At 41.5% G+C, this 25,000-nt stretch overlaps 1 protein-coding gene across 1 annotated transcript in view; it reads right to left on the bottom strand.

The window, feature by feature from the left end:
• Positions 1–25,000, bottom strand: part of nrm (neuromusculin) — a 130,761-nt gene that overhangs the window by 11,223 nt on the left and 94,538 nt on the right. Inside the window, exons 20-21 of the mRNA XM_076202836.1 lie at positions 7,197–8,020; positions 2,486–2,551 (exon numbers count right to left, since the gene is read on the bottom strand). Coding sequence (XP_076058951.1) covers positions 2,486–2,551; positions 7,197–8,020 — 890 coding nt within the window. The remainder of the gene's footprint in view (positions 1–2,485; positions 2,552–7,196; positions 8,021–25,000) is intronic.

Genomic DNA, 25,000 nt, shown 5'->3' with positions numbered 1-25,000 from the left:
GCCTTCCCAACTACACTCAACAAGCTGATCCCTCTGTAACTATTACACTCACTCTTGTTCCCCTTTCCCTTGTAAAGCGGAACGATATAGGCACTCCTCCAGTCCTCCGGCACTCTACCCTGTCTTAAACAAACATTAAATAACCTCACCAGCCAGTCCACCATAACTGTACTTCATTTCTTCAGACATTCTGCATGGCATCTCCATCCATCCCAGGTGCCTTACCTGCTCTTATTATATATATATATATATATTGTATATATTATATATATATATATATTATATATATATATGTGTGTGTATATATATATATATGTGTATATATATATATATATGTGTATATATATATATATATATGTGTGTGTGTGTGTGTGTGTGTGTGTGTGTGTGTGTGTGTGCATATATTTCTAAGTCAGCTCGCTCTGTGTCCTTGACTTATACCAGCTGGTACAGGGGGGCAGAACAATGGGCCCGTGACGTCACTTAGCCCGCCCCTATACAAGACTTGACATCTTGGCTATGGTTCCGTGCACGTCTCTTTGTGCCCTCACGACCAAACCATGACCCCACGTTAGACATTACTTCAGTTTGTTTATACAATTTTCTGTTATTTACACCACGTGACGTCACACGTAAGCCACACCTCTCTGCGCGAGCTAAGTATCATCGACTTTAAGCTAGACAGTGCGTCACAGTACTGAAGGTTGGACCAATGAATTTTGTGAGAAATTCAATGGATGGAGGACGTAAATGGAGTGTACAGGAAACTAGGGTGGAGGGGACAGATGAATTATGGGAGTAGTCAGATGAAATCACGTCAATTCCGTTCCGTCAAAAGAGGAAAGAGATAAGGAGATAGGAAGGTGTGAGAGGCGGAAGATGTTTTTTTTTCTTTTCTTTTTTTTTTCAACTGAATCTCTCTTCGTTTAAAAGAACGAGACCTCTTCTTCGGGGAGCTCGGACCAAAAAAATTTAAGAACTGATTTTTTTTTTTTTTTTTTTTGCGGGAAGATAATACAGTAAAAATAAAAACAAGAACAAAATATCCTATATACCGTATATCAAAAATCAAAGTGGAGTCTCAAAAGAGTGAGACTGGTATGACCCAAGTCTCATCATTACTGTTGGCTCAAGTCTCACAGACTCAAGATCCGCAACCCCACAGTGGATGGCAACGGTCCTCTAGATCAGTGTTTTTTCAACCTTTCAAGCTTTGTGGGCACCTTTCATCGACTTGTATATTCATGGGACCCCTTGATACGGGAATAGATCGGATATAGTCACTTTTCTAAAAATTTAGTGATAGAAACGTTATATTGCACAAATTATGGCCACATTTTGAGAGATGCTACAGGGGGACAAAAAGACATCTTGATTATCACAATGGGTAATCATGAATGAGAGAAAGAGAGAGAGAGAGAGAGAGAGAGAGAGAGAGAGAGAGCCTTGATATGATTAACTGTAACATGTTGAATTTCCCGTCTTGCTGACCCTTTGGTAGGTTGAGGACCCCCGGTTGAGAAACACTGCTCTAGATGGGGATAAGAGGATTGATAGGTTTAGAAAATGGGTTTAGGGAGATGATTCTCTTTGACGTCCGTCTTGCAAGACCACCAAAGCTTCGCTTTTGGGCTAATTAAATCTGCCGATTAACCACCCCCCCCCAAAAAAAAAAACAAGGAAAAAAAAGCTATAGTCTGACAATGAGCACAACTCCAAAATATTTTCGATAAATCAAAAAAATAAAATCAGAATAAAATAATAACAACTCGAAATACAAAGATGTGGATTTAATTAAGCCATCACGAAAGAAAATTCGAAAAAAGTCATCTCAATGACTCGAATAAATTCAAAATATAAACGGCAAGTCATTCCCGAGAGAAAAAAGGAATTCACAATATAAAATATATGAATGAAAAATGGATTGATACTGAAAAACTGACAAAACACTCAAAAGCTAACTGGAAATTTGCTATATTTCAAAAGAAACAAATTGAACATACTCGTAATTTGGTAAGACAGAGTATATGTTGAAAAAAATACATGCCATACTTGTACATACACATCAGTTGCCTGAGAACCTATAATGAATATATATATATATAATGTGTGTGTGTGTGTGTGTGTGTGTGTGTGTGTGTGTGTGTGTGTGTGTGTGTGTGTGTGTGTGTGTGTGTGTAAGTGCATGCATGAAAAAAGAAAATTGAGAGAGAACAAGGGGAGATTCGTAGAGGGATAGAACAAAAAGTAGTGTAATAGGGAAAACGAAAAAAGAAGAGTGAGAGAGAAATATTGTCTTGCAAAAATTATGGAAGAATATATCAATACTTTGTTAATTATGTGTATTCAGTGTATGTATATATATATATATATATATATATATATATATATATATATATAATCCTATAAAAGTTCAAGCACATCAAGATCATAATAATATATAATATAAACATCGACTGACAAAGGCATACCCCTCATGACCTACCTTGACCCGGCCTTTTCCTTTTACGTCCGGTACTCGTCCCGTCTGCCATGTCTGAGTGTGACGAAGCTAAAACAAACACAAGACGAACACACGTGATAGCAGAACAAGGAGGAGAAGAAGAAAAATAAGGAGGACACGGGGGATGAAGATGTAACGATCATGCAACAAACATTGGCGGTATATGATGCCGCCGCAGGCAAGGGAACTGGGTTAAGAAGTAAAAATGTCCGCTTTCACTGGACACCAAGACAATATATATACATATGCATGTGTATATATATATATATATATATATATATATATATATGTATATATGTATATATAAACACATGTATATGTATCCGCATGTGTAAATATATGCTACATGATATACACTAAGTTGTGTATCCTGATACACGTCATTGCTGTTCATAGACATGTATATAAACCAAACTGCATACACGTACACATGCATATATTATATAAACATACTAGAGTGGGGACAACAATGAATCAAAACTGTAACTAAGTTGTTAAATTATACAAAAGGTAATGTTAATCTATCAACAAAAGATGTCAAAAAGTATCCTCGAACTGCTCTGCCGTAGCTCTCAAGATCAATATTTTCCGAAAAAATAAGACCAATTGGACGACATCACGCAAACCCAAACGCAGTCGCAACGGACGCAAGGATTCCGAGGTTCCGGGATTTTTTTTTTTTTTTTAAGTTTTTGTTTTTTAACTTACTCCCTCTCAAAGCACCATAACATTTAAAATAATGTGGGCTCTATAGCTGCCCAAGCTGATCACGAGCGTAAATGAAATCGACAATTTTGGAAGTAATTAATTAAAATAGCAAATACAGACTTGCATCATTACAATGTACTACCGCTAAAGACAATTTTCTGGTAATGTACTAATCAATTGGTAAATTGTGTGTGTGTGTGTGTGTGTGTGTGTGTGTGTGTGTGTGTGTGTGTGTGTGTGTGTGCGCGCGTGTGTTTTGTTTGAAAGGAAAAATAAAATTGAATTTACAAACCTCAAAACTCAATGAAACCGAACTTCGTTTTTATCATTTATATATCCAAACATGTACTTGTCTATTCATTATTAATATTATCTGTTCACACATTCATTTTCTTTTTCCATGAAAATCTCAGTTGACCAGAGAGCAGACGTGAACGATGTGCGACAAAGAATTCAAGATAAGCTACGGTGCAGATGTGAACAGCAAAGCATAAAGTTGGTGCAGGTGCCTGCTATTGTACATTCAACCACCAAAGTCCATCACCTCCCTGACTCAGTTCGTGCACTCTTCCATATGAAACTGTACATTGATTGCCAACTAAGCATGTGTATGTATTATACATTATATATACACATACATATATCAACCAAGCCGGATCAAGTCACTGGGATGTACAGAGGCTGTATCGTACCCTAGGGGATAGTACAGTGGTTCTGCAGTGGACTTAATGCTGTTCACACATTTTGTATGCATGTTTATATACATATATATATGTATATATAATCATGTAATGTGTATACATATATATATATATATATATAATATATATATATATATAATATGAATATACAATACACACACACTTTCTGTGTTGACCACACGTTATATATCAAGTCACAGTACAGAGGCTGGGGAGGCGAACGGACCTTAGAGATTGCTAATATGGTGCTAAGGAACGATTCGACGAAGCCTTTGTGTTCCTTGATCCCGTGCTCATATACAAAGGTCTGGTGACATTGTTGGCTGAGGATGTTGCAGGTTGTGGAGTACAGCACTTAACTAATGTACTGGTCGTTGTTGCTCTGCTTCAACTCCTTTTAAACTACAATTCCTAAACATCTTAAGCTCAATCAGATGAGGATGCTGATGCTGATGGTCATTTTTATCTAGAAATCTTAGCTAGATTCTTTGATTGTTGGGTCTTTTTTACATATTAGTCTCGCTTCTGTAACAAGTTTTTTCTTCTTCTGGCTAAAACCGGACGATTTTGTTCACCTGAGGCGATTATTTTGGTCCCATTTGGGATCTCTGTCTCTCTTGAGTTGGACTCGAGGCCCGAGTTGGATTCGAGGCCCGAGATGGACTCGAGGTTGACTCTCAAATTAACCCATTAAACTCCGATGAGAAGATTCTTGTCATTTGGTCAAATAAAACAAAAAATCATAAAACACCAAAATGTTTGATCAAACACCAGAAAAATATGACGTCAGTCCTCGCCCGAAGCGAGGACTGACGTCATATTTTTCTGGTGTTTGATCAAACATTTTGGTGTTTTATGATTTTTTGTTTTATTTGACCAAATGACAAGAATCTTCTCATCGGAGTTTAATGGGTTAATAAACTCGCTGTGCCAACTCGTGGACCAAAATCAAACTATTTCAATCGTCTATGAGGCGTACATTTAAGAGACCTTCTAAAACGCATTCTGATATCAAATTGTCGAAATTCACTGACTATACTTTATTTCTTATTACGACATTTTTCTATTATATCTTACTGGCTATACTTAGGAAAATTACAAGTAAATTCTATACAGGTATGCTAGTGATCCAGATTTAAATGAAAAATTTCTACTATTACATAGAATTTTACTGACTATACATTATTTCTTTTTAACATATATTTCTATTTTTATATATCTTATTGGCTATACTTAGGAAAGTTACTAGTAATTCTATACAGGTAAGCTAGCAATCCAGATTTTTAAATAGAAATTAAAGTAAAATTCTACTTTCTAACTGGCGAAAGTATGAACCTAAGTTCCCTTGAGTGAACAAAATCATCCGGTGCTACACAAGAGTAAAATATATAAAGAGGGCACTTCAGTAACTCAAGCGTGTCTGAACCGAAATTATACTTGGCAACTCAACGAGGCAAAACTTAAGCCACAAATAAGCTTATATTGAACATGCAGTGACGGATACCTGGCGTAACATGTTCCTGACATGTCCGCGTGACATGTCCGTGACATACTCGTGACAATTTCTGGCATGTCCGTGACAGCTACGTGACATGCTTGTGACATGTCCGGGACATATTTGTGGTATGTCCGTAACATGTCCATGACATGTTTGTGACATGCCAGTGCCATGTTTGTGACATGTCAGTGCCATGTTTGTGACATGTCAGTGCCATGTTTGTGACATGTCAATGACATGTTTATGACATGTACGTGACATGCTCGTGACATGTATTTTTGCCGTATATGACTTGACTTTGTCCGACAAATATCTAAATTCCTATCTAATCTATATTCCCGTGCTCTGGTGTAAAATGTAATAAATTGCTATTTGTCCACTGAATCATATCTATGGGGTGACTACAGCAATTCTCTATATGGTAGAAAATATATATAAATTGACCTTTTCTCAAAAAAGTATATAAAGCTAAAATATATATAGAATTAATATACATAAAGCGGCAACCCGATACTCGAATGTTGATGCTTAAAACAGTCATACATACAAACACAATTTTGACGGGAAAATATCTTGCACAGATGCCACGTTTCTTTGAATAGTACCGAAGGAATGGTGAAGAGTGACAGAGACGCAATTTTGGGTTTGTGTGCGAAAATGCTAAAAAATAAAAATAATTATAATTTATCTAGTAATGTTCAATGTTTAACACTTTTCTATTTACAGTAGTTTCCTGATGATAGTTTTATTTTAATCTCGGTACTAAAACAAAATTGTAAGCAATTGCACAAATTTAGAATATATGTATGTGTATATATATATGTATATATATATATACATATATATATATATATTCCTCGAAATCACTCGTCACATACACACCTATAATGAATCTGCATACATGTAAATGCATACATATCCCTATTTTATGTATGCATACATTTACATGTATATGCACACACATACACACACACACACACACACACACACATATATATATATATATATATATATATATATATATATATATACATACACAAACCTATAGGTCTAAGGTCGCCAACCGACCAATGATGGTGACTTCATCCCTTTTACACACACACACAGACACACACACACACACACACACACACACACACACACACACATATATATATATAATATATATATATATATATATATATATATATATATATATATATATATATATATATGCAATAAAGGTTGAGGGGAAAAACAGGACCACGATTCTTGTCTCTGAAATTGTGGAGCCTATTCCCTACATCAACCTATCACACGTGTCTTGGATCATGTGTTGGGATCGTGATCAACAACTAATGCCTTCCCGAATGAGAATTCATATATATCTGTGGTTTTATATATATATATACACACACACACACACACAAACATACACACAAACACACACAGCTCTTTGTCCACTAGAACTGGAATGCCGGCTTGCTGTGCTAAGATACTTTTTAACCCTGACAGGGAACTCAAACCACTGAATCAGCAGTCAGTGAGCCGGCAATCCTTGAGAGAGTGTGAGTGTGAGTGTGTGAGTGTGTGAGTGTGTGTGTGTGTGTGTGTGTGTGTGTGTGTGTGTGTGTGTGTGTGTGTGTGTGTGTGTGTGTGTGTGTGTTGTACGCTCTTTATATGTAATATCACCTCGATCATCCCTACAGTATTCTCCTTCCACTCCATGCAATTCATCAACGAAGTATGATCCCTCGAGTATCCGGGCGCCCCGTGCCTACGCTCGATCCCTCTCAGAGCAACGTACCTTTGTCGGCTTCCCGGTCAAACAGGTCGTCAGCGACATCGCTAACTGACCTCCGACCTTTGGTGACCTCGCGCGGGTCAGGAGGCGGGTGACCTTTATGTGTGTGTTGTTGGGTCAAGTCGTCCTTAACCATGTCAGACGAGGTCAGTCGTGGGAGGGTACTGGAGGAGGAATGTTGGCGAAGCCCTGAGGGTCTTTTAGGGTCGTCAGGGTATTGTTGGTGTGGTTGTAGGGACTGTTGGTGTTGAAGACTGTGCTTAGATCGGTGGGGAGGCGGTGGTGGCGGGTGATGGTGAGAGCGGTGGTGGCGGTGGAAGGAGGAGGTGGTGGAGGAGGTGGTGGATCCGGCGGAGGACCCCGATAAGGATCCACTCCCACCTCCTCCTCCTCCTCCTCCCCCTCCGCCGCCAGCGCTCCCACCTTCACTACTAAGGTGCTGTTGAAGAAGATGATGATGCGAATGCTGCTGCTGTGGATAGTGGTGCATATGTGCGTTGTTGCTGTCCCCGTGGTTTTGTTGTTTTTGTTGGTGATGGTGGTGGAGGTGGTGAGGTGGTGGAGGAGGGGGCTGGTGCGATGGCGGTGGAGGGTTAGGGGGGACGGTTGAAGGAGGAGGTGGGACAATAGTCGTACTACCGATAGTGTTGTTATTATGAAGAGGTTTAGTGTCGTCAGTCAACCAGGTTAATGAGTTAACGTGGACGTGCACGCCAGGTCGAAGAGGCCATTTGTGCACCGATTTGACGTTGGTGCACGTGTTGGAGGAAGTGGTGGAGGTGGTGTTGGTGTGAAGAGGGTCACACGGGCCTAGAGTCCCAGCGGGGCTAAAAATTGGCAGAGAAAGAACAAAAATAAATGGTAAACAGGGAACACAGGGATTGTGGGGGGACGGGGGGAGAGGGGAGAAGAGGAGGGGAGGGGGAGAGAGAGAGAGCAATGATAACAAATAACAGAAAAAAAGAGCAACAAAAATAACTACTGTTAGCTATGCGAAACATCTTTGAGTACAATACACTTTTTTGTTATTTATCTTTTGGTGTTAAGGGGGTTTCAAACTGCTTTTCGAAAAGGGGGTGAGTGAATACAGAGGCGTTAGTTGGGCCCGAGCAAGGTCAAGATGACGCTCGGGCCAATAAAGATTGACCCGAGATTCGATTAAGGACGAACTGACCTTAGACTCGGGAGTTCGACGTGAGGTCGTGAGACATGATGAGAGGTGTGAAGGACAAAATTCGAAAAAAAATTCTTGAACACTTCATATGAAATATATAAAAACATCACTCAAAATCTGTCTTTCTTTGAAAAAAAAAATGATGACATAAAAAGTAGCTTCATCACCTCTAGAACACTACCATATCCCACAATGCATCGCTCAACATCGAAATGCTTCAACCACGCGTCCCCTCATCCCCCTTATAAGGCACGCGTTCGAAAACATATGACCACGTACGAAAACGAATGACAATCCACAAGAGGTCATCGCGAAAGTTCATTCAATCGTATTTCGATCCGAACGAATTCAAACGAATATGTAAACAAAGAGACTGCATTTGATAAATATAACAAAAACGTTGTTATACAAAACACGATGTATAATCTTCATACCGGGCTATATTTATACATACGAATACTAATTACATAGGAAGAGGGGGTGAAAAGGCAGAAAATATGAGATATGTTCAAGATGAAAGACGATAGAAAATAGAGAGAGAAAAAGAAAAAAAAAACAGGCACTGAAAGAGAACTACAAAAACTGAGTGAACGAAGACTTATGACCATGCACAAGCACGCACACTAAAACAAAAATGCACGCAAAAACACATGCATACACAAAACTAATACACACAATTACACACACGCACGCACACACAAACATAAAGGTGTAGGTATAATCACACAGCATATACACGTGATTCGTGTGTCAGTCTGTGTGTGTGTGTGTGTGTGCGCGTATTTTCATAATAACCATGGATCACGTGCTGGACTTGTGATCCACAGCTTGTACCACCCCTCCCTCGGATGAGAGCCCAAAGCTCTTACAACTCCAATTTATGGATACTGCAGCGACCTTAAACACGCACACATCACAAACCCACCCCTTGTACATGGGAAACAGTAACGGTGTTTTCTCGTTCGTATGACTGTAAACATGCACACAGACGCACACAAACACGTATGTACATACTGAGGCATACAGATACATGAATACAAGCATATACTAATTGACATGGATGTCGAATCTACACTTTACACTACAAACATACTCAAGTGTTCATAAAACACTCACGGTACAAGCACATCACGGAGTGGAACTCTAACTGTTAGTGTCGCCAAAGGACAGCCTCTAGATTCTAGAGTCCCAGTCTACGCACTAACTAGAAAAATTAATAGATAAACACTAATTATGAATGAACTCTCCTACCTGATGTTTCTCTCAAACCTTTCTTTTCGTTCTCTCGACCAGGCAGAGGATAGAGACTAAGCCTTTAGGCATACCGTTACCAACAGGATGTGTGAGGGGGGTGGGGTGGGTGGGGGGGTGGGGGTTTTGTGTCATGGTGGGGGGAGGGGGGATGTAGGACATGGAGGGGGGAGGGGAGTGTGTCTGACCATTGGTACACAGCCAAATTAACAGAAACGGTAAAAGCAGCTCTATGATTAAAGAAAAAATAACGGGAGAACATATCAGTAGCTCCAAAGTCTAAATGCACAACGTGTGTCCACTTTTAGTCCACATTTACTTAAAACCGACCCCTTCAGTGGTCTATGATGTCATGTCGCCTTTATTTGAATACAAGACGATATGACGTCAGTTTTAAGCCACGCCCCTTATCCTCACACACCCCAATGCATGGACAGACGTTGTTTACTTAGAATCTGGGTAGCGTGGATGAGATGTTTACCTTGGCCATACGGCGGGAGGACTATCGTAAATGATACCTTGTCGTGGGAGGGTGGGAGGGGAAAGAAAATGGGAGATGAGCGAGGGTCATGTGGTTAGTCATTTACAAGGTGTGTGCAGGCAATTCATGTTTATAGCCCTACAGTAATCTACAGGGTAAGTCTACATAAAAATCTAAAGTAATAATGACGAATGTACAGGAAAGCCGCCGCTTATGTTTTTGAGGGTTTTTATGCCTCAGGCAGAAGATAATTAACTCAATTAACATTAACGCAATGGCATATAGTTAACAAATAAATGTTTTTTACATTATTAGATTAACACTTGTAGTCATGATACTAAATCTAGCAAGATTCCGAATAAAAAATTCCAAGTGATATTTCTTAGCTTTTAGATTAGACATTTGAACAAATACGCTAGTCAAAATATCATATGAACAAGTCCATCAATATATTTCAAAATACTGTGTACAAAAATGAGGCAGAAATTTTCTTATTCTAAGCTGCCACAATAAGGCCTTAAAGCTATTTTATAATATATGAACATCTGCAAGAGGCAAGGAGAAAGCAAAGACTTGTTTTTGATGTCAAGGATCTTGGGTGAAAGTCTTGTCTTTCCTTTCGGTCACCAAAAATTGCGGTTTAACTAATCCAGTCAATGCATTTGGAAGTACAAGTGAATCTCTCTTAGATAGCACCCTGTTATAACGCTTGAAGATTTTTTTTCTATATAAATAAAGATATATTTGGAAAAAAGTCCAGGAAGTTCGACTTCCACACAAGAATGCGGACAACAAAAACGCATCTATTAGCATGTCCGCACTGTTTATCAAACATATCCGTCGCAGCCAATTCCAAAACTAAGCACTCATTGTATGGCAACATCTTCGATCGACCTGCACCTTATTGGCTTGGTACAACAACCAATCAGGCTCATTTATGACAAAGATGTTGCCACAAAATGAGGTTTGTTAATGACAGTCGCTGTCACGGACCAACAAAGAAATTGCAAACTCCTGGTGTTGACAACATGTTGCATACAGTGTGGACACACCGAGATTGCGACGGCTCCGGGAACTGGATGGGAAAGGTAGAGTTCATGACATCAACAACACGGTCAAAACTTATTAACTACAAATGGTACACTTACTCTATGACCAATCTGGTATGACTAAAGCTTACCCTGCTTAATAATAACAACAGAATTCAGAATTTGAGACACGTTTAAACTTTAAACCCTCATAGACAACGAAACCAAACCACGCGCCAGTGTTAGTGTCAAGTCATGGTAGTGTTAAATAACATCGGTTTAGTTTGTGACTTCTAAACAGTAACAGATATAAACCAGTTTATCTTTGAGAAAAAGTCATGCAGAAAGTACCTTAGTAAAAAAAATGATAATAACAAACTAACAGTTTAACATGTTAGTACCAAAATCAGAGCATTATGGGCAGAAATGAAATGAAAAATAAATGAACGCATCACTAAGGACCTGGACATAAACCAGAAGGTAGAAGTACGGTAGAATCTACAAGGAGATATACAGAAAGATTATCAGAAGCTCAAATAGAGGAGAAAACTATACTGGCATGGAAATAAATAAGCAAGGTTACTCGATCGAAAAAGGAAAAAAGAATATTTGAAAAAAAAAAATCAGGGCTTTGTCCGAGCAGGGAAAATAAGCAAGGTTGCTTGAAAAAAAAAAAAAAAAAAAAAAAAAAAAAAAAACCGGGACCTTAGCCGAGCTTAGGGATGCACAGTATTAGAATGGATTCTGAAAAGCAAAAGAAAAAAAAGGTTTGTATGAGCTGATATGAAAAGAACCGTAAGGGGACGTGATGACTGTATTCTCCTTGGTGTGACAATGGTCCTCTAAATGTCCTTCAAAGCTTTATCCTCACTATGTCAAACGTGAAACCGTCGTGATGAGCAATGTCCATCGGTCTATCGTCGTTTGATGAAAAAATAAAAAGAATCGCGTCGTTTTGTTTTGTACATGTGAGGTGGGACAGAGTTCACCTTCCTGCAGGGCTTAACACATCAAAAGTATTAGCCCCATTTTTTCTTCGCCTATTATGCAAAACACAGGCGTGACCACAAAAGGGACATAAGGGAGGGAACGGAGAAAGGTGATTGGTTGGACTGGCGAGGTTGTACCTGTCCAGTCTTGATCATCAAAGCCATGACGACAAATGGTTGTTACATTTTTTAAGTACAGACGCAAAAGAAATCGAAAACGTCCCACACTCGTATTTCTCGTTTTGTTCGAGTTTCTTAAAGGAGAAAAAGGGACAAAGAAGCAGTACAGGAGACGAGGTTTCTGTACAAAGACACAGACTGGGAGGGGTCTCCTGTAAAGGGGATACTGGGGTGATGCAGACGGGCAGGCAAGACAAAAATGTGAAGGAAGTGGGTGGGTGGGATGTGAACATATCATAAACATAAAGCCAAACAAATTCTACAAATCTCCTCCTACAGGGCCCCTTTCCTCGTTACCCAGGAGCAAGGAGGTGGGGTCGATCCTGCCGCAGAAGCTAAAAACAAGCCTGAAGAAGGATTAGCCGAAGCTACACAACACAAGCCGGACGATCCGGGCATGGGGGGCACCGACGCACAGGGCTCTATGTTTACATCCGCCCCGCACGTCCCGTAGAGCGTCCCCCAACCCGGTTCGACACATCAAGCCCACGCAGCAGCAGCAGAAGCAGCAGCTTGGTACTCACATGTTGTCTGGCGGCCCCCGACCACGGCTCGGCTCAAGTGGCCACTACATCCTGGACCCCCTGGCCACTCGCCTCCTGGGCCACATCCTCGTCCACCTTGTCTGTAACACCCTCGTTCTTAGTCAAGCAATTACTCTCAAGCCAAATGTGTGCAACATCTTCGCTCCTAGCCAAGCACTAGCTGCAATTTTGGTTCAATGACAAGCAACACCACCCTCGCCTCACAAGCAACAGTAGCAATACACAGGCTTCTTTAAGAGCCGGGCGCCATCCACCACTGGCCAACCAAAGGGGTCTCATCTCCTGTGGGTCTCGATGTCCATTTCCCTCTCGAAGTCCATCTACCTCTCTTTAAGGTTCTCAATCCCCTTTGCAAATCCTTATATCAGAACCAACAAAAAGAACCTTTTCCATATACAAACACGACTCCACGGCACGGGCAGACTGCCCAAATGAAGGCCATGGTGGGAACTTTCTCAGGCGTCTGGGTCGAGCTTCCGACTCGGCACACGCCTGAGGAAGTATCCTAGGGAGATCATGTATGGACCGATGATAATACCCCACGAGAAGTGCAGTCCGAGCGAGAGAATCAAACTGAAAACAAGACTCCCAGTTGTGTTCTTCATCCACTCGACCATCACTTTCCACAAGGACATCAATGAGCATTGCGACGCTGACTCATCATCCAGATTCTTTATTGGACTTGTGAAGACGCTTTGTCTTTCCCTTGGAAGCCCCACAAGGATGTCTGGGTTTGATTGGCCAATGGTGGGTTGGGTTGGTTGGGCAGCAACATCAACAAGCGGGACCTAGTACTTATGTACCAGGAACAGTGGTATGGATTCTTAACTGATACCTTGAGGAGTGTCATGACAGTTGGAAAGGGGAGGTAAGGGTCGATTACAGTCTAAGAATTAAGTATCTCTCATGCTTTGAACGAAAAATATTGAAACTAATCGGATATCACATACATTTCGAGAACCCAGAGGGCTTTCTTTCTCATTGTATTTCGTCATTGTTTCAATATCTATCGGATACAGCTTAAGAGAGAGAGACTGAACTCTTAGTCTTGCTTTACGGAACTGAGAGTAGGAGGGAGCCTTTGCACTCTTCAGTTACGTAGTTCCAGGTTCAAATGTCATTAATTAATGTACGTGTACAGGCCTTGGATTATACATGAAAAGGGGTACATTCTTTAACAGGGGCAAGTAACACAAGTTACAGGAAACCTTGGCCTTTTCACCCCCCTTGACAGGATTAGAATGTCTATACTGAAGCCAAGGAGGGACTTCTCTGGTGTCTTCAGTCGATCTCTCGACTCGAGACTGCTCCAAAGAAGGGTCCTGGGGGAGGAAAAGACCCCGTTTGGACCAACTGTACAACGAAAGCGATGTCTGAGTGAGAGACTCGAACCGTTGACTGTTAGATCTCCAGCTCACTTTCCTAGCCACTAGACCATCGCTCTATCGCTACATATATATATATATATATATATATATATATATATATATATATATATATAAATACATATGTATATACATATATATACATATACACATGTATACATACAGTATATACATATATATACATATATATATATACATATGTATATACATATATATATATACATATACATATATATATACATATATATACATATATATACATATACATATATATATGTACATATATATATATACATATATATATACATATACATATATATATATATATATATATATATATATATATAAATGTTGGTGGGAGGGACATGGCACTAGCATTATTCATGATAATGACATGTGTGCGGCAGAGGGTTTGGCAGAAAGGTTGTACAGTCAGCAAAACAAGTACTGTTACCCCAGGCGTGCGAAAGAATATGAAAGATCAAAGACGCGCAACACATCTCTTTAGTGGCTATGTGTGGGCGCATCTTATATGATCACAAAATCCCTATTCTTTTGAATCCTGTGGGTCCGATACACTTGCTGACGACTGTACACCGTAATGTTGTTGTTGCTCTTGTTGGTGTTGTACACATCTTGTTGTACTGCTGCTTTCGCGGTTGCGAAGGAGGCGATGGAGATGCAGGAGGGAGAAGAGAGGAGGGGAAGAGGGGTGGTGGAGAATGGGAGGGGGTGGTGCATGCTGCTGCTGATGCAAACTATTGCGAGGTCAGCAGAGACAGAACAACAGCACCAAATGGTCAATCAATATGGGAGTTACAGAAGGCCTCCTGCAGCGCTGACAGAGGCGACGCTGTTGCCTCGACCTCGTCCGCACTCTGCTGCAGCTCGGAGTCGCTCACAGGTGGCCATACTACAACTAAGATTTTACAATCGAAAATTTAACCACAACATTCTTCGCTCCAAGTATACTTGTGTATGCTCTCCATCTTCCGTCGTGAAAATGCAGGTTTGAGTTGGAGGTTATAGTCTACTGAAGCCCCTTCAACGTAGTGGCATGCACTATAGATGTTCTGGCGGATGCCAGACGGTTTATTCAGATGAGGGAGCGACCCTCAGACTGAAGGGGTTATGAATGGGTTCAGGGGCAGTCATGCGTTCTACTTTTCGGGCTGCAGGTTTGTAGGAGGACGCAATGGGTTTGTGGAAGTTAGCAGGGGGAGATCATTGAGCACACCCAGGCACGGAGATAGCTACAGGAACATCACACCAAGATGCTCTCTACAAGTCACGTAAAATCACATCACAAACGTCTTGCTTCGAAGTGGGATGGGCGAAGAGAAGAAAGAAAACCGACAGGCACGGATATTTCTGATTCCTTAGTGCATATCCAAACCCCCTCGGAGGGTGAACATATATACAAAACGGGTACTTCATGGCATCATGACACAGAGAGGAAGAATATAGTATCTACAGCATGTCCAGCTCATACAACCTTATCAGGGAAAAATCAAGAGACATGCAGAGGAGAATCTCAAGCTTCTAATTAGTTACCTGGCAGGGGGGGAGAAAGAGCAGTGGTGGACAAGGAGGGACTGTGTAGGGAAGACGCAGAGATCCACAGCGAGAGACTAAAGACTCGAGTCTCCACAGAGTTCTACAAGACAAGAGGCTCTCTAGGTGTGGTGGTGGTTGGTTGGTTGTTGTTGTTGGTGGTGGTGGTTGTTGGTGATTGGTGGGGTGGCGGACGGCTAAGGATTCCTCACTACGGAAGGTTTAGCGGGAATCGAACCCGGTTGACGAGATCTCCGAACTGCGACAGGCTCCTCTTGTCGTTCTAACGAGGTGGTGGTGGTGTGGCCTGTCAGGATGTCATGTCCATGGATGGGCAATGTTGGTGATTGTGTCTGTTGTATTGGGTGGTGAAAATGCTGATGTTCTGGTGATGCAGGTGATAATGAAGGCTTAGAACCTTTCGGTGTTTTCGAGTTCGCGATTATATGAAAATGCGTTACTGACGATTCTGCCTATGAGTAGTCAGGTATCAGTCTGCAGGAACAACCTATTTTCTCGTATATCATCTTGCAACATTTATCATTAAACGTCGCCATATTGATTCTGTAGCACGTGGCTTGCGGTCACGTAGTCAAGCGTCACTAGACAGTGATCTGTATTCAATTATAGGTGATTATTACATCTATTGATGCAGCTTTCATTTGCACATCTCGTTCAATTCAGGGGCAGCACTCTAGAATCTGGGAGTCATAATATCTCCACTAACCCAGTTGAAGAAGAGACCTTGAAGTGAAGGGGGGGAGGGGGCTGAGGAGCCTATCCCAGGAGGCGCTCAGTATCTGGGGCCATAGCTGTCACCTTTGTCTGGTGTGCTTGGACTGTTGAGGCAGGAACAGTCACTGCTGGAAATCGGAGAGGAATGCGGGATTCGAACCCACAATTAAGCGAATGCGAGACCAGCGCACCTTGACTGCTTTGACAGTGATCTCAGTAAGCGTGGACACAACCTCCTTCCCCAGCGGCCGCAGTTTCTTCATTTTTGGATGGTTAATGCTTTGCCAGACCTGCTTATACTAAGGTAGATCTTCCTTCGCTAACGCTACTTATCCTCACTGGACCGAGTGACCGCAGACACAAGTAAAGTTGTTCCTATTTCGAGTTGCCAACCGGGTACACAGGTGAGTTGGTTCCTACCTCGTCAGATGATTCTTGGACCGTTTATCCTGCCGGCGTAATATCCTACTTCGTCAGAGCTATTAACCCCGAACACAACTTGGGTGGTTCCCACTTCGCCAAGACATTTAACCTCACTGATGAGGATCCGTTGTCACTTGAACTGCTTATTTTGAGGCGATTTCTACCTCGCCACAGGTATTATCCGCGGACACAAACGAGGTATTTCTTACTTCGCCTGCTCATCCTAACTTAAGGTGGTTGCTACTTGCCAGATTCATCCTGATGATCACTTGGTAGAATGAAAAGAATTACGAAGATGAAAGGGGAACCTCCCCATTGGTTCAGATCACGAATGTTCTAGTTAATGGTTCGAGTACAGGCCTCCCGAGGACCAGTCCGTGGAGAGTAAGCTAATAGACTTCTAGATCATCAGTCTTCTTCGTTTACACACACAGTGGTGTCCTCCACAGGGTCAGTCTTCGTTTATGGATATAACTGCGACTTGCCAAGGACATTTTCCATTTTATTTTTATGCACACAGTAGAGACCTTCAGAGAATCCGTCTTTCCTTGGTGTATAGTGGAGGTCTTTGAAATATGTCTTCAGTCATGCACACAGCATACCTCCAAAGGGCCAGTTTTCGCTGAGACCTGCCGCAAACTAGTCTTTGGATGTACGGTAGAGACTTCATTGTGTTCAGTTCTCTTCGCTGACACACACAGACCTCTAATATATCTGTCTTCCTTGTTGAATCAGAGACCTCCAGAAAACTGGTCTTCTTCGTTTAATATAATGTAGACTTCTTAAGGATGAGTCTCCTTCGTTACCGTATAAAGAAGAGACCTCCTGAGGACTGGCCTCCTTTGTTTACATACACATCAGACTTATGGAACATCAGTCTTCTTCGTTGACACACACACGAGACCTGAAGTCCATTCTTCATCATTTAAGAACATATAAGAGTCCGTTTACAAAACATAATTTGCACGAGTTGTGGACACAAAGAGAAGGAGGAGGATGCTCTATTGGAGAAAGTTGAAGGGGCGGTGGAGGAGAAACGAGGATAACTTTGAGCAGATGAGTGAGGGAGGGCATGAGGGAGCGAGGAGGGAGGGGCTTGGAGGAGGGAGTACGACTGGAGAGGATATCACAGCTCACTCTTCTAAGGCATCAGTGTGCAGGAGCTTGGCGGACTTAGACTAGAACGTGCTAGAGTAGGGGTAGCACTTCCCTTCTTCAGGAAACCTTTTACGTTCTTCGTACTCGTGGTCGTAACAGACCCGGGACGGTGGTGGTGCGGTCTGGTGCTGGGGATCCGCAACCATCGTGCGCGTGTGGCGCTCATCTTGGGTACTATTGTGACTACTATGGTTACTGTGATGATGACCGTTGTGGTGATTGCTCAAGTGCCGATGCGGCGCGTAATGTCGATGATGGTGTCGAGGGTGGTTATGGTGATGCAGATGGTGATGGTGGTGTCTAGGATGGTGGTGGTGGTTGCGGTTGTGGTTCAAGCGTTGGGTGCTGTTATTGCCATTGTCTAGGAAATTGTGGTAACTGTGGTGGTAGCTGTGGTAGTGGTGGTTGTGGTAGTTACAGGCCGGCTGGGTCCATTGGATCTCATCATTTGACATGGAAGGAATCAACCAATGGCCGGTGACATCCTCCCATAGACTACTGCCGGGGGTTGGGTGTGATGTTGATGTTTTTTAGTTTTAGTTTTTTGGGGAAGTGAGTTGAGTTGTTTGAAGTGTAGAGGGGCGCAAGAGGGGGGAAGAAAGGTGGGGAGTCACTATCCGCGTTGGATATACATAGAAACACGAACAGAAAAAAAAACGCAGAAACACTAGACGTACGGTAGTGCACGTGGCGTATAGGGTACAGGACAGGTACTAAGATAGGCAAGAAGTTAGAATAATAAACTAACCAGCAGGTATAAAGGTTACTCTTACATGAAATCACGCAAAAAAGTGTACAGACACACATACGCACGCACACATACACACAAAACCAAACGTAACCTGCACAACACAAGCAAAAAAATCGGTATACAAAAATTTACATGTGTATATATAAATATCTTACAAGTAAAAACATATATACAAATATACATATCCATATATACGTATACACGTACAAACACGGGACATTCATGTATATATATGTATATATATAATATACATATATATATATATTTGTATGCATGTACTCATTATGCCTAGTAAGTCGTGCAAATTTTCAAACCTATATCCTATTGCTGACCAAGATGACTTATTATATAATAATGGAACGTGTAGAGGAAGTCCGATATTTGATCTTCTGCTCCATTCAATATGTATGCTCTCCCTTACTCTCCACGGACCACTTACACCTCAAGGGCGGAATCCTTCTCCACACCCCGAATTCTCTTTTGGTCCTCTCTATTCGCTTCCACTCTTCACTCCTCGTACTCATTCGTCGCATCTTCTCCAACTGCTTTTGCACTGACATCTTTACCTCCTCCGCCATTACTTCTTCCTCATCTTCCACTCCTTTGTGCTTTTCTTTCATCTCCTTTTTAGTTTCGTTGGCCCTTTTTCTTCTACCTTTGTTTCAGCCTGTCTTTGCTGCTCGTTCCTCACAATGGGCATACCTACAGAAACTATACATTCCTTTTATGGTTATTGCCATTTAATATTTATCTATCTTATCACTCGTATCTAATTCACTGTTCTCCTTCTACGCACTCGGGCAGGCTGTGTGCAGTCTCATCACCTTTTAACCATAATACGGTCTTAGTCCATAACTCGGTACCATACAGCTCTGAATTCAAACCGTTTTAAACCCACCAGTCACATTCTTTGTGTTTGGCAACCTTTGTTACGTTTTCTGTTCCGTCTTTAACTAAAAAACGAATCCGTTCTCAATAACAAAACATCTCAACTTCTTTAAGAAAATTTGTAATGGTCTCCTCTCGTTCTCATTTTTTCACAACTGATGTTTTTTTTGTTTTTTTTACAATTTTTTCTTCTCTCAATTATCTCTACAAACGACTTACAATAAAACTTACGTTTACTAAAAAGAATTATAATTCTTTAAACTTTTCACACCTAAAATCTTCCTCTGACCGAATAAAATCTAGTAGCTGACAAAAACGTGGTGAAACGTTTGAACACAACGGTGACACTGCATACACATATCTATAAAAACTGAAACACTCTTTCTCATGTCCACACACGCTCACACGCCTTTTCCTCTACACATATGCTCTTCCATGTCTTTACACCCTTTCTCAACACTATCTCCATAATCTTTCATACTAAACCTCCATCCAGCATAGGTGTCATCGTAACATTATATTCCAGGCCCTATCATCTACCTATTCAATTTTCTTTTCCCAAGCTATATTTTTTACTTTCTTACTTTAACATCTGCATCTTGCTCTGAACACACACACACACACACACACACACACACACACACACACACACACACACACACACACACGCACGCACGCACGGGAAGCTTTGTTGTTAAGTGAGTTGCGGGTGAGGAATTTTAACCCACTGATAAGACATAGGAAGGAATAAATTCTTGTATTCGTCGATGAGAGAGAGAAGAAAAGGGAGGCCAATTGATAGAGAAAGAGAGTGAGAGAAATGATGAGTAAGAGAAAGAGAAAGAGAGAGATAGTGAGTAGAGAAAGGGGGAGAGGGGGATTGGGAGAGAGGGAGAGAGGGAGGAAGACAGAGAGAGAGAGAGAGAGAGAGAGAGAGAGAGAGAGAGAGAGAGAGAGAGAGAGAGAGAGAGAGAGAGAGAGAGCGAGAGAGATAGAGAGAGAGAGTACGTGTCTGGGTATGGTGTAACAAACCACTCAACAACTACAGCTCAGTCACTCTAGCATGCACAGGGAATTAAATGCACAGACGTAAATTACCCAACCCACATTTCTCTCATTACATACAAGATAACAAGGAGCAACAGTCAAACGTCCTTAAACACAAAGCACGCGTGCCTACACACACAAACGCACACACGCGCACAAACACGCACACACACACACACACAAACACACACACACACACACACACACACACACACACACACACACACACACACACACACACACACACACACACACACACACACACACACTGGTTAAAATCAACATTTGTCCCAATGGTTCCCAGGTCGATACCAGGCCTCGGACAATGCTTGGCCAAAACAACTGGCCCAACACAGGACCACTACCAAGACCTCTACCGAGCTGGATATTAACATCTTTGTGTGAAATCCTTAGATACAATCCCTTGATCACATTCCATGATGAAATACCTTGATAAAATCCCTAAATAATATGGTGGTTCTAAACGGGTCCATCCTTTATGTAAAAAGAAATTCGTCAGAGAGATTAAATTACTTTTAGTTAGCAATATCGTTGACGTGGTTCAGATATATATATACAGTATATATATATATATATATATAATATGTTGTAGAGAAGAATATAAAATCAGAGCCAATTAATTAGAATAAAAGAATCTACACATTATTTCAAAGCCTAAAAATACCATTAATGAGAGGAAGAAAACCTATTGAAATAGCATGAGGTCTGGGCCATAGGAAGAGGGTCTGGGCGCAAAGAACCGTATAATTATCTTATCTAAAAAAACTATTTAATAAATGTTATCATTTTCATTCCGGCAAGATTGTCAACCAAACTACGCTGAGACCTTGAAAAATAAAATTCTTTAAGAAATTTCGAGAACCCACCCCCGCAGACCGAAAAAGAGGAGCTAATCAGGGTGATGGTTGGTCTCCTCCACAACTTCCTGGATTATTGAGCGAAAAGGAAAAGTTCCTTCCTCCGGCAGCAAATGCAGTCGCCGCACGGTGGAGGACGGGGTGGAGGCGAGTGAGTGGACGAGTGGATAGGTGGTGACTCAGGAGTGCATAGGTGGACAAGTGACTGGGTACAGTGGAGGGGTGGAGAAGAAGGGTGATGGAGCGGAGTCCAGGAGTGGAGAACGGATGCAGTGAGTGAGTGGATAGGTACAGTGGACAGGTGGAGCGGTTGTGGGTGGAGACTAAGTGGCGGAGAAAAAGTGGACGGGCGGAGGGAGTATATGAAGGGATGGGTAAACATTGAAGGGGTAGAGTGATGGAGATGGTAGCAGGTTTGATGGTGGTGGTGGGGAGATAGTGAGGGTGGTGACGACAGTGATGGTTATAGTGATAATGATGGTGGTGATCGTGATGATGATAGTGGGGAATGGTGATAGATAGTGGAGAATGGTGAGGGGTGATGGTGAAGATAGCAGTGGTGGCAATAAAACTGATCGTGGTGTTCGTGGTGATAGTGGGGAGTGGTGATGATAACAATTGGTAATGGTAACAATGTGATGACAAAACATTGATAGCGGTGATCGTGGTAATGAATGCGGCGGGCGGAGATGATGATGGTGATGATGGTGATGGTAGTGATGATAAGCAATGAAAATTAAAGTAGAGGGAACAAGATGGTGATAAGGATAAGAGCACCCAAATCAAGGACAGGGTAAAACCTTCCTCCGGCCCAGACTCGAAAGATCTTCAGACTGCTCCCGGGAAAGGTCCAGCGTCAGACCACGAAAACCCGCAGCCCCAAAGCGACTGGCAACGATCCTTGAGCCCTCCTACAGTTACTTCTAGACAGGGAGTAGGCAACCTTTTTAAGTGAGCGTGGCAAAATAGGCCAATCATCAATGCAAAAAGTTTCTTACGTACCAACCGAAATGGTTGGGAACATATTATTATCTACTGTCTTTTAAGTATTGGGAGGAGGGAATGGAGTGGTAAAATAAAAGAATACTGTAAGTGTGATTTGTACGTCATGTCAGATTGAATGAATATAAAATTTAGTGAGGTAATTTTGGCTTGAAGGTCATTTTTGCCTCCATGTGCAATTCTAGCTCGTATAAAGTCACATAATTCACAGACTCAATTTTTAACATCAGCAAAAGAGTAGACAATAATTCTTAGTTTCACATCGTAGTTTTAAAGGAAATTTACTTTTATGGCAAATATCCTGAGCAGCAGGCTTCATTAACTTTTAATCAAATATTTTCTGCTGTAATCACTGAAAACGAGATAATCACCTCAGATCACTGGAGCCTTTTGTGATGTTACATTTGCATTTTATTAAGATTTAAGTCTCAACACTCATGTAGTTGAACGTGGATTTTGTTTAACGATAATTGTATTTTTTACGAAACATGAAAGAATGTATAAAATTATGGTAAAGGAGTCTCGCACCACGCCCAGCCACCTAGCGAATGATGCAACAACTAAAGAGAAAGGTGTTCCCATGAATTTTTACCAAAACTGTTCTATGGGCCTTAGAGTTACCGTTTTGTTTTACAACTCAACAGAATATGATTTGATCAATTATACAGCACACACACACACACACACACACACACACACACACACACACACACACACACACACACACACACACACACACACACACACACACACACACACACACACACACACACACACACACACACACACACACACACACACACACACACACACACACACAGGAAGACCTGAATAAGGTTTGGAAGTGGAGTCAGAAATGGGAAGTGGACTTCAATATTAAGAAGTGTAGCATAATGGAATTTGGAAAAAGTAAATAGAGAATATCAGGACAATATAAAATTGAAACTAAGGAGATAAAGAAAGTGTGATCTGAGAAAGATTTGGGAATAATTATCTCAAAAGACTTGTCCTATGATAAATAAACAAAATTGTCGGAGAATCCTATAACTTGCTAAGACCAATAAAAGTGGCATTTACATATTTGGCCGAAGAAATTATATAAAAAAAATATTAGTCACACTGGTAAGGCCTAGAATATGCGGCGACATTGTGGTCACCCAGTACCAAAAAAGAATATAAAGAAAATAGAAAGAATCCAGAGAACAGCCACAAAAATGGCTCCTGGACTTTCAAACTTGTCATATGAAGAGAGACTGGCTAAATTGGAGTTACCGACTCTGGAGGAAAGAAGAGAGAGAGGGGACCTACTGACCATCTATAGAATCATGAAGGGCACAGAAATACTCAACAGAGAGGACTTGTTAAATTGGGACAAAAACATGGAAAGAAACTCAAAAAACATAGTTATAGAAGAGATCTGAAGAAGAACAGTTTTCCACATAGAGTGGTGGACACTTGAAACAAAGTGGACGAAAAAATAGTGTGTGCAAAAACCATTCATGAATTTAAGAGCAAACTAGACACTGCGAGATACAAAGGCGGGATACCACGAGCGTAGTTCCCCTTCCCGTCAAATACAACTAGTTAAAATACACATATGTAAACCCGATCAAATCATATTCTGTTGAGTTTAAATACAAAACTCTGCAGAGAAGTTGGCCGTTTTCCATTCCCATATTTTCTTAGGTGAGCCCTGGTTTCGAGTGCCGGAGAAAACTCATTAAGGTGCCACATTTAGCACACGTGTCAATGGTTGTCCTCCCCTGGATTGTTTTCTATGTTGTACTGGTGTGGGTTTGTATCTATCGCTTGTTAACGAAGGAACAGAGCAGTCGCCTGTTGAAAGAAAATATAACGCTAGATAACGTTGCGGCCCTTACCCATGTCCGAAGCCTGGGATCGAACCGAAGATCACAAGACTGGTCTGGAGGGGAACTTTCTCAACTAAGGACTTTGCGGAAGCTCTGCAGACTAAGGTCGTCACCTTTACCCGTTGTGTCCGGACTGCCGTAGCAAGTAGGAGTCATCGGTAGCCGATTTTCCATTTCGCCAAATTGCTTTTCGTCAAATCACATTTCGCCAAACTCGGGTTATGTCAGTGTTAGGTTTGGTGAGGGTTAGGTGAAGTTTAGGTTAGGCGAGGTTAGGTGAGGCTTAGGATAGGTGTGGTTTGAGTTGGTTAATCTAGATGAGGGTTAGGTTAGGTGAGGTTTAGGTTGGGTGCTGAATGAGGGTTAGGTTGGGTTAGCTGGGCTGGGTTATCTTGGGTTGGGCCAGCGTTGGGTTAGATCAGGGGTAGGTTAGATCAGGGGTTAGGTTAGGTCAGGTCAGATATATG

The sequence above is a fragment of the Oratosquilla oratoria genome, chromosome 19 (genome assembly GCF_046742065.1).
Source record: "Oratosquilla oratoria isolate Oo_2021 chromosome 19, ASM4674206v1, whole genome shotgun sequence".
In the NCBI taxonomy this organism is placed as follows: Eukaryota; Metazoa; Arthropoda; class Malacostraca; order Stomatopoda; family Squillidae; genus Oratosquilla; species Oratosquilla oratoria.
The sequence above is the reverse complement of the archived record's forward strand: the minus strand, read 5'-3'. Positions and strand labels throughout refer to the sequence as shown.